We start from the raw sequence: 11,496 nt of genomic DNA on the forward strand, positions 1-11,496 counted from the left end.
GGTTACAATTTTTTTTTTTGCACTCGGATCGTCCCTGTGGTTTGATTTTGTTACGTTTTTCGTCCCTTATATACATAAAATTAGGGACCAAACGTGCAATTTTGACCAAACTATAGAGACGAAAAACGCAATAAAATCAAACAATAAGGACGATGCGAGTGCAAAAAAAAAAGAAATAGAGACCAAACGTGTAATTTTGATCAAACCATAAGAACAATTTCAGTAAATTAATAAAAACTAATGTTATGACTCCACCATATTATTTTATTATTATTATTATTATTATTGAAAAAAAAATGATATTTAATAACTCTAAAAACTCAGTTGGCTATTAATATTTAATATATGAATTATTTCATTTTTATTTTGGCATAAAGAAACGGTGTACTCAAAAAATCATCGTCTTTATCATCAGTCGACAATCAGAATTCAGAGATAGAAAGTAGTAGGAGGAGGATCAATGGTCTCTGCAGCTTCTCTCTCGATAATATCTTCTCCTTCATCACCATTTGAATCGCCTTATTTTAACAAACTTACTCGCAAAATCCCTAGAATTTCATCAACTAATCTTATCAAATTCCGCCCTATAACGCAATCCTTATCTATCGAAGAAGATGCCGGATCCCCCGACCGATTTCTAGAAAACAATTCGATTGCAGATTACATGAGGTTTAAGAAAGGGGCTTCCGGCGAATTACAAACCGCCGTCGTTAGTTACCGGAAGAAGTTCCCTTGGTCTCTTCTCCAACCCTTTCTTCAGGTTAATAATTACTTCAATTGTTTTCCTGCTCCTCGCGATTTGGTTTGTTTTCGTTGCTTTAATTTCGGATTTTGTTTTGATTTTCTTATAGGTTGATTTAGTTTCGACTATCCACATTGCAGACAAAGAGTAAGTTTTGCTACTACCCCCAAATTGAAACCAAAATTCGATCAAACAAGCTAGATATGGTAATTAATATGATAAAAATGCCATGAACAGGTACTTTGAAACCCTACAGGAAGAACTCGAGTCCTACGATTGCGTGCTTTACGAAATGGTAGCTAGTAGAGAAAGCTTAGAAAACCGAAAATACCCTTCAGCCATTAGAGAACTCACAAAATCAAAGTCTCGAGGTTTCAACATCATAGGGTTCATTCAACGCCAGATGGCTAGAGTTCTCATGCTTGATTTCCAATTAGATTGTCTCGATTACGAGCCTGATAACTGGTACCATGCTGATCTTGACTTTGAAACCTTCAAATTACTTCAGGTACACCACCATTCTCTTCTGCTTCCTACATAATCTCAATCAATTACAGTTAGTATTCAATGTTTTTGTTGTTTGATCGATTTCTAGATTGAAAAAGGTGAGAGCTTTTTTACATTTGCAAGAGATATGACACTCAGATCAACAAAAGCATTGGTGCAAGCAACTTCAATCCCTGAAGAACTTGGTCCATGGAGATCTAAACTATTATGGGCTTCTCGTGTTCTACCTATGCCTCTTGTTGGCCTTTTCTTCATCAGCAGTCTTTGTGCTGACGTGGGTGATGAGTCAGCTGATTATCCAGAAATAGAGGCGTTATCAAGGCTTGATTTTGGTGCTGCTATGAAGGTCTTTTTAGCCAAAAGATTAACATCCGAGTAAGTATATTATACATATATGTACTTTCTTTATTGCTATTCCTTACATTTTTACCCCTTTTTTGTGATCTTTATATATTCAGTTTCACACAAGTAGTAACATCAGATGTGGAGGAGAAATCGGTAATTATAGGCGAAAGAAACAGGGCAGCAACAGAAGCACTTCAAACAGCAATCAACAAAGGGCATAACAAAATTGCTATATTATATGGAGGTGGACACATGCCTGATTTAGGAAGGAGGTTAAAAGACGAATTTGACCTTGTCCCTTCTCGGGTCAAATGGGTAACAGCTTGGTCAATCAAGAACCGGAATCTTGCCAGCAATTCTCTACCTTTCTTGAAGAAAATGGCGGAAGTTTCCGGATGGAAATTAAATCGGTATCAAACTCTTGCATTGCTTATATTTTCATCTGTTCTTGCATTGGACTTGTGGTTTTGGGAACTCTTTTTTGGGACTACAGTTGACTTTGTTACACAAGTTGCTTCGGATGCTTTTCAGATTGTTAGTAGTTCTAATTTTTAAACTAATTGGATCAATGTTTATAAAGGATCGTGTATAATGTGAATAGTTTGAAGATTATTATATCATTTTTAGGGGATACAAATTGGGTTTATATATGTAGTACTTTATGTGAACTTAAGTTATAAGGACTCTGTTTATTTGTAAAAAGATGGGTACATAATTTAAAGTTATGTATGGTTGAAGTTGATATTATCAATAATTCCTTTGTAAAATTTGTTTAAAACAATCGAATTCTGCTAGCTTGCCCGACTTCATCATTCACAACCATAACTTCTTACAACATGCATAACACTTCCTTTAACAAGCTGCATAAATTAGAACATATAAAAACTTAGACATGTATAACATTTATAAAACCATAGGAACACATCTAACAAAGTTTGATCTCTTGACCTGTGAAACTTATATCGTATCACTACAATTCTAAATTGGAATTTTGTCGATTTTTCTTAAGTCAAATTGTAAAACATAGTTTATCTATATATTTTATAGTGCATTAAGATATTTTCTTTTCCTTGGGTTCCGGTTGATTGTACACATCGCATCCTCTCTATTGATCATTTTAAAATTTAATTATAGTTCGAGTCTGGAATCACACATGTATTCATCCAATTCTTTCAAACTAGGGTTTCGATACCAACTTATAACATTTCAAAAACCATGACAAAGTTTTACATTTTAATAAAACATTTTTATAAAACCACAAGATAATCAAATTGTTTTCAAATCAAATCTGTTGAAATTAGAGTATCAAACAATCTCTCAAAACATAAGTCAACAGGAAGATGTGTACAATCATGCATTCGTCTTGCCTCGATCATCAAAAATACCTAAAAATATTGAAATCAATAGTTGTAAGCAAAAACTTAATGAATTCCCTAAAAATACCCCACACAACAATAGGTATACAATTCATGCACATTGGGCCCACAATATAAAACTGAATTGCCCTCGGGCCTACAGTCATCGGACTGGATTACCCTTGGGCCCATAATATTTAGACTGGATTGCCCTTGGGCTTATAACACACAATTGGAGTGCCCTGTGATTGTTGGCCTATAGCATGCCTCAACCCAACCGTACTATGTCGACATATGCAAACGGATAAACACTAACCGGAATATAGGTAATCATACAGATCTACCAATCTAACAAATCACTACAATATACTAATTTCTTACACATGACACATACTATAGTACAAAGTATAGCGTGAAAACTCACCTCGCAGCCCAGTAGATAACGACACTAAACATAGATACAAAACCGACACTATATGTCACATATAAAACAACAGGGTCCAAAAACTCAAACTAGAGCCTAAAACCCTCAATTTAACCTAAAGTCAAACTTGGTCAAAAGTCAAGGTCATCACTCAAAGGTCTCTTCATTCACTCGCCACATCGTGACCATCCTTTGGTTACGTTGTGGCGGAGTGAGGACAAAATAATTGCGGATCAGACCATCGTCACGATGTGACAACCAACCCGTTACGTCATGAGGTCCGCTTTGGACAACTTAATGCTTTAAGCTCTTAATCCTTTTAACCAAGCAACCAAACTTTCCAGAAGGCTTTACCCATCTCAGAATACCATAAAAATCATTCCTTTTTAGCCATGCATTTCATAAACACCAACTAGGTCAAATTGAAATGAAAATGAGATCAAATCCCATGCATGGAACCCAAAGCTCATTAATATTCCGGATGTGGGACAAAAGGATACAAAGGAGTCACAAGAACTCATAAAGTTGCAAAGTTTATGAGTTTCTGTTAATGTATGGTCCATTAGCATAGTCCAGACGTCAAGACTTGGCGCGGCAATCTTGTTCGGCACTCGCATGTCAGCCTTGTCTAGCTCCCCCGTCAGGCGCTCGACTGGCAACCTCTGTACGTTCGCCTGGCGAGCCCGGAAGGTCTTACCCAACTCCTTGCTACTTGGGCCTGAGTTAGGCTGGCCCAAGGCCTGACCTAACTCTCCCTTGACCTAATTGTCCCATATAAATAGAATGTTTTCTCCTCCTTGAGGAGGCGGCTTCTAAGACGTGAAAACCCTAGAGCTTGCAACAAGCCTCTAGTCACCTTCTCTAACCTAATGCCTCCATGGCTAAACACACACCCTACACCCCTAAGATGGTTCTCTCTATCTAGGGAGAACCATCTCATATCTACCAACCGATCTAACTTGATCGTCAGAGCTTGCTCCTAGGAAATAGTCCCTGGGGAAACTATAACAACTTTGGTGTGACTGCAACTTAGGTATCTCACCGGAAACTCGTTAACGACATCACTTCCAGATCCCCGATCCGGACCCATCACAGAAGACTCGGCAACCTAAGCATATCTCATAATAGTTTCCAACACTTAAACTCCCTTAAGAGATGAGAAAGTGAACCAAACCCTACATCTAACATGCTTGAGCTAAAAAGTCAAGAACTTGAGGACTTACAAGAGTTCTAATGCATCTCAAGATGATGAGAGAGCAGCTTGGTAGCTGAGATGATGCACCAAATGCCATCACTTCTTCAAGGCTTAACATCACCAAAAAGGAGCTTAAAAATCAACAATGGGGGATTAGGGTTTTCTTGAGGGTGAAGGAAGGTGATGGAGGATGAGGATATGCAAACCCTAGCCCCTCACTTCCCTTAAATAGGGGCTCAACCCCAAAATTAGGGGTTTTCACGCAAAGGCTATCACATCGTGACCAACATATGTGTCACATCGTGAAAGCCAATGAGATGCCCGTTCCTCACCGGGTACCATCATGTCGTGACACATATGTGCTCACATTGTGGCCAAGGCTTTCATCCTTAAAACTTAAATAAATATTCAGAAGTGATGCTTACCTAGAACTGCGTGTTACAATTATCCCCAACTTGAACTAGATTTCCTCTCAGAAATCCTCAGCTGCAAATAGATTTGGGTAGTGCTCACGCATCTTTGACTCGAGCTCCCAAGTTTACTTGAAAGCCTTATGATGCTACCATTGAATCTTAACTAAAGGTACCACCTTGTTGCGCAAGGCCTTCATATTCCCATCCAGAATAGCCATCGGCCTCTCCACATAATTCAAGCGCTCATCGACATACATGTCATCTAACAGGATCACCTCTGTGCCATCAACCAAGCACTTCCAAAGCTAAGATACATGGAAGGTGCTATAAATTTGTCTAAGCTCCTCATCCAATCGGTAGGCTACCTTGCCTACCTTGGCCACTACCCAATAGGTTCGATAAATCGGGGGCCCAACTTTCCCTGCTTCATAAAGTGTATAACACCCTTCCAGGGTGATACCTTCAGTAGAACCATATCCCTAACCTGAAAATCCAACTTAGATCGTCGCCTATCAACGTAACTCTTCTATCGACCTTGTGGTGTCTGTAACCTCTGCATGATCTACTGAATATGTTTCGTCTTCTGGAGCACCACCTCAGTCTTTCCCGTGACCTTATGGCTTCTCCCCAAAAAACTGGTGTACGACATTTCCTCCATATTGAATCTCATATGGAGGTGCGCCGATGCTGGAATGATAACTGTTGCTGTAAGAAAACATAGCTAGAGGGAGGTAAGAGTCCCAAATCCCAGCGAAATCGATGACATAAGCCCTCAACATATCCTCGAGCATCTGAATAGTCCGCTCACTCTGACTATCAGTCTGAGGGTGGTAAGCAATGCTAAAGTGTAGTCTCATACCTAAATCCTCATGAAACCTCTACCAAAACCGAGAAGTGAAACATACATCATGACCGGATACGATGAAGACCGATACACCGTGACAAGCAACGATCTTGCGCACATACACGTCAGCCAATTTCTCGGCCGAAGTGTAACAACGTAAATTTTCAAGCCAAAATTTTCATTTTTAATTTCATAAAACATATGTCATTTTAAATAAACACCATTTAATACTCAACAAAGTTTTCAAAGCATTATCAAAATCCAGGATCCTCATTTACAACTCTTTTCTCTTTGCGTGTACAATCGAGCCACCGCCTTCCCGCGATCCTGATAAGAACCTGAAACACATAACACATAACATGGTAAGCACAAAGCTTAGTGAGTTCCCCCAAAATACCACATACAACACATATTAGCCACTCGAGACTATAACTATGTATGATCCTCTGGTTAATGTGTCTCAGTGGGACCCTCTAGTCCCATAACTCTATGGACCCTCTGGTCCTAACTCTGTGGACCTTTCGGTCCTAACTCTGTAAACTCTGAATCATACATAGCACAAATAACATAGAAATAATGCAGTGTATCACATCATATAAATAGCATACAAGATACTCTGTCACATAACTCTAATTACCACTCTTGGTAAAGTATAGTGAGAAGACTCACCTCGGATGAAGAACAGCTCCTATAGACACTGCTGCTACGCATCGGCCTCTAACTCTGTGCCAACCCAACAATTATCTTAGTTAGGAGCTAAGTCCAACCTTTCACTTATTAGGTCTAAAGATAGACCACCTACCAGCCCATCAATTCCCTAAACCTATTAAGCCCACCAAGGCCCAATAATAAATGGGTTTCCCCGAGGCCCAAACCTCAATCTACATGACAAGCCCAACACAAGGGCCCAAGGCTTAATTATAATATTCTCTACTCATAGTTTCAATTACACAAACCCAAAGATTCAGGCCCAATATCTAAGGCCCACAACAAAGTCTAGCCCAAAAGCCCATAGAGGGATTACGTAGGGCGTACCCCTTTGGTACGCTTAGCGTACTCAAGCACGCATGAAACTGATCGAGGACCTTAACCCTACATGCGAGGCGTACTGAAATTATGCTGTGTGTACGCTTAACTTTGCTAGATCTGCTTTTCTGGGTCTTAACCCATTAAGACCTTAACTCATCTCTTGGATCTAGACTCCATAGAAATCCTTACTCCATAAAGTCAGGGACTTTAAGCCTTTGCATGGCTGATGTGATAAAAAATGCACAAAATACTCATTCTCTTTACTCATTAAGCTCTCCACTCATGCATGAATTGATTCTAACCTCCAAGATCTCATTTTTATGAAACTACTCCATCAAAACATTCAAAAGGACGGATAATGGGGTTCTGGAGTTTAACAACTCACAAAGCTTCAAGCTTTGGGACCAAAAACCCTAAAATGGACCATACTAAGCATAAATCAAAAAGAATGGGAAAGCTTTGAGCTTTATACCTTCAAATGATGCTCTAGCCCCAGGAAAGCTCATATCCAAGGTCTGGACTTCAACTCCATTCTCTTCCATGCTCCTTCTTAACTCTAAAGAGCCCATAAGAACACATATAAGCTCCACATGGCCATACGTATAAGCTCAAGAACGAATATTAGGGGTTGAGAGGGTTTATTGACTGAGGAAGGTGGCCATAAATGATACCATCTCATTCTTTAAATAGGGAGACTATTCAAATTAGTGTTTTCCTCCTGTGCCTAGTACGCCCAGCGAACTAGGTGGTCCTTGCGTCCAACCCACGCTCATAGGTACGCTAAGCGTACCCATACTTACGCCCAACATACCCGATTGCCACCCATTTCTCAATAAGGACTAAACTTGCGATATCTTCCAAACTACCATAGCTTCTTTTATATAACTTTGGTTCCAAAGATCCTCATATCTACAGAAAGGTGATGAGATGCCCTATTCTTTTAGCAACTCGCTGCAACCCGAGACCTCCTCATGCCCGGCTCGTGGCCCACGAAAACTAATCACGGACAATCCAAAACAGGATGTTACACGAAGAATTCTCCTGAATGGCACGAAAATTGGAACTCTTGGCTAGGATGTCGATAATGACCCATATAGCATCAAATCTCTTGGCCGTCCTTGGCAATCTGGTGATGAAATCTATGGTAATTTGCTCGCATTCCACATGGGAACCTCCAAGGGCTGCAACTTTCTGTGCGGTCTCTGATGTTATGATTTAACCAAGTCAAAAGGTTAAGCATCTCCCTACATACCAAGCTATCTATCGCTTCATGCATGGCCACCAATAGCTAAATCTCAGGTCTCGGTACATTTTCGTGGCTCCAGGATGTATCGAGAACCTAGACTTGTACGCCTCTTCTAACAATGTCTGTCGGAACCCACCAAAAACTAGGATCCAAACCCACCCACAATGGGTCATAAGCCCTCGATTATTAGTAACAAATCTGCCAATTCGGCCCCTGATATTATCCTTCTTCCAGTTCTCCCTCTTGATTCCCTCGGCCTAAGCTTCCATGTTAAGGTCCAACAACGGCAAAATGATGGTCATCCTCAATCATAGTCCTCGAATGGGAGAACTAGTTGCCTTGCGGCTCATGGCGTCGGCGACCACTGATATATGCATATATACATACATACATACATACATACATATATATATATATATATATATATATATATATATATAATAGCATATCTTAGTATTTTATCCTTAATTATTGCTATTTAGAACCAAAATGTACTTATAGTGTTTAAATTTATATTTTTTAGGTATATTGTTGCTAGAGTGTAAAAGAAGTAAAAGGAGACGGAAATTCAGATTAGTATGCAAAAAGGAACGATGTGGATGAAGTCTAACGTCTGTGTTTCTGGGCTTGCCATTTTTAGCAATGTAATAGTCTAGGTTAACCTTTGTTACCAAATTTGAAATAATAAGAACGTATTATTTGAGTATTATGTGTTTCATGCTTAATTGCTTAATTATGTGATATGATTAATTAAGAAATAAAATGAGCATCAAAATTTAAGTGTAAAATAAACTTAATATCTTTGGATAATATTGTAGTAGTTGAAACGAGGTTTCCAAATATATATAGAATGCCCAAATGTGGCTTCGTATGAGGAAGTTATGATTTTCTGAAGTTTCGACTTGGCAGGTGGCAGCCCGAATACTCGATTTGAAATCGAGCAGTTTTTAGCCGAAACAATCTAAACGAGAATCAAATATCTCGTTGTTAGTAGCGAAACGATGAAAAGTTAGGCGAGAACGGATGTCGTTCGAAGAAGTTATGAATTTATAACGAAGTTTTTCTATCCCGGCCTCCTAAAAATAAATAATAAAAATAAACTCAAAATTAGCCGACGGAGTGTAAACGAAGGTTGTAGAGCGTAGTCTCACCTACACGTGGATATAAAGAACGTCAAAAACGGAGTTCGTATGAAGAAGATATGAATTTTCAAATTTTATTAAATAATTAATATTTAAATTTATTTACTATATCCGATATTATCCGAAGGGGAGTCACCGGACTCATCCGAAGTACACCCAACGTACCAATCGAGTGTTCGGAGTTCGTATGCGATGACGAAGAGGGCCGATGACGCAATCGTTGACGATCTGAGGCGTACTCCCCGCGTAGCCCCGTACGCCCAACGTACGCGCGAGGGTCCAGCCTCCTATAAAAGGAGATGCGAAGGCAGCCGATTTTCTTTTACAAACCCTTCCATTTTCTCTCATCTTTTGCCTCGTTTAGCGTGTTGTTTATACCCCGAAGCCCCGGTAATATTCCCGAGCCCCGAAGCAAGTCCCGAAGCCCCGAAGATCCCGAGAAGTGGGATTCCCGAGCCGAAGCTCTACCCACGAGAAGCCCGGTGTGTGAAGATCTTCCAGATCTACCGAAGAATACTACTTCTACAAGTCGTAGTGCTGCCCGATCATCTTCAGATAAAGTGAGTGTTTAGTTACCTTTTTCTAACGCATAATTATAAAGTATTTTATACGAAATACGTGTTATGTGTATATTTGGTTGTTATATGCGTGAATATATATTCACTTTCTTCAATCTCATAGATCTGATTTATTCTCTATGAAATATGTGTTATGTGTGTATGCCTCATCTGTTATGTGGAATATGTATTGATTGAACATGCTATACAGGTTTTAAACCATGTATAAAAATATATATTTTTATCTACTAATATGTTGGGTAGAACATGGGTAGATAGTTGATGTGTGATAAACAAATGAGAGGGCTCAATGATGTTGTTGTTGTTGACCTAGTTATTCAGCGGAGTATGGATAACGACCACAAAATCCTTCTAGACAGTCTTGTGGAACACTAGGAGGTTCATAACCTGTAGGTGTTGTGAACGATGTGTTCACCGGTGTACTCTATCCCCCTCATGGTTGCCTTTAGGATATCTATTGTTGAGGAAACCCCTTAGCAGTAATGTCCGTCCTGATGAAAATCCTAGATTAGGTTCCTTGAGATAGATGTTGTTTTAGGGACGTAAAGTGAGGATAACGGGAATGGTTAATCGGGTTATTGTTGGTTGGTGAAATTAAATATAATTTATTTGTTGTGGGTTGAAAACCCTATATGCTCACCAGGCTCCCATGCCTGACCCACTCAGTTTTATTTGTATTACAGGAAGTGGCGCAAAGGCATAAGATGGATGAATCATCGAGTTGTTTTGTTTACAAGTCTGTATATGTATATATTTGTTGAATGACTTGTAATGTTATCGTTTATGCTTTATGGTCTGTATCGGAACATGACATCCCGAGTTTTGATTATATAATAAAATACATTTCTTTTATGAAATGCTTTGGTAAATATTATTTTATCACGTTTTGTTTTTGGGAACAAATTCCGCAACTCTTTCAAATCAAAAGGATTTACTTTGAAATTATTTTAAAAGCATAAATGAAAATCGGTTTTTTCTGGCCGAGATTTTGGGGATGTCACAGTTGGTATCAGAGCATTAGTTTAAGCGAACTAGGAATTTGTAGGATTTCTAAACTTAAACTTAGAATGCTAAGTGGAGATTGCGAGGTGTGTGTCTGTTAAATTTTAGACACAAGCACTAGTTTATTTTAGGAAGGTTGCCTAAAATGCTTATATATGCTAAATGTTATATGTTGCCATATATGATATTATTTGTTCAGATCTAAGGTCTGTTGCCGATCGGATCTGGAAACCTTATGTGTGTAGGATTCTAAGCGGATGTCTACGGTATTAGAACTAACATGTAAACGTTTCGGAGTGATAAGGATGATTTGAATATTTATCGTGAATGAGGATCTAATTTACCTTATTCAGTGTATAGATCAAAAATGGTGAGAACAAGAAGCGGTACTGGAAACGCGGATGAACACAGGAATCAACCGCCAGTGATTAAGCAAGCACCTATTGTAGCAGCACCACCAGAACCAATAACAATGGCTGGGGTGCAAGCCATGATTCGGGCTATGTTAGCCGAACAAAGGGATGAGATGCGACAGATGTTGTATAATAATAGGGACGAACCTATCATACCTATTGAGGAACCTGAATTGATTCCCGAGCAATCGGAGGAAGGGAACAATAGTCGCATTATGAGTCAAGTTGGGACTCAAGGAGAACGAAGGGACGACCCGGAAA

At 39.2% G+C, this 11,496-nt stretch overlaps 1 protein-coding gene across 1 annotated transcript; it reads left to right on the forward strand.

Moving 5' to 3' along the window:
- The first annotated feature begins 361 nt into the window (after positions 1–361).
- On the forward strand, positions 362–2,348 carry LOC145012472 (thermosome subunit gamma). The gene is made up of 5 exons (XM_078971276.1): positions 362–760; positions 852–889; positions 980–1,250; positions 1,338–1,624; positions 1,708–2,348. The coding sequence occupies exons 1-5, from the start codon at positions 461–463 to the stop codon at positions 2,147–2,149; spliced, it is 1,338 nt and encodes a 445-aa protein (XP_078827402.1). The 5' UTR covers positions 362–460; the 3' UTR covers positions 2,150–2,348.
- Positions 2,349–11,496: the final 9,148 nt, after the last annotated feature.

Source organism: Lactuca saligna, chromosome 8 (assembly GCF_052625555.1).
Source record: "Lactuca saligna cultivar CGN05327 chromosome 8, ASM5262555v1, whole genome shotgun sequence".
Lineage (NCBI taxonomy): Eukaryota > Viridiplantae > Streptophyta > Magnoliopsida > Asterales > Asteraceae > Lactuca > Lactuca saligna.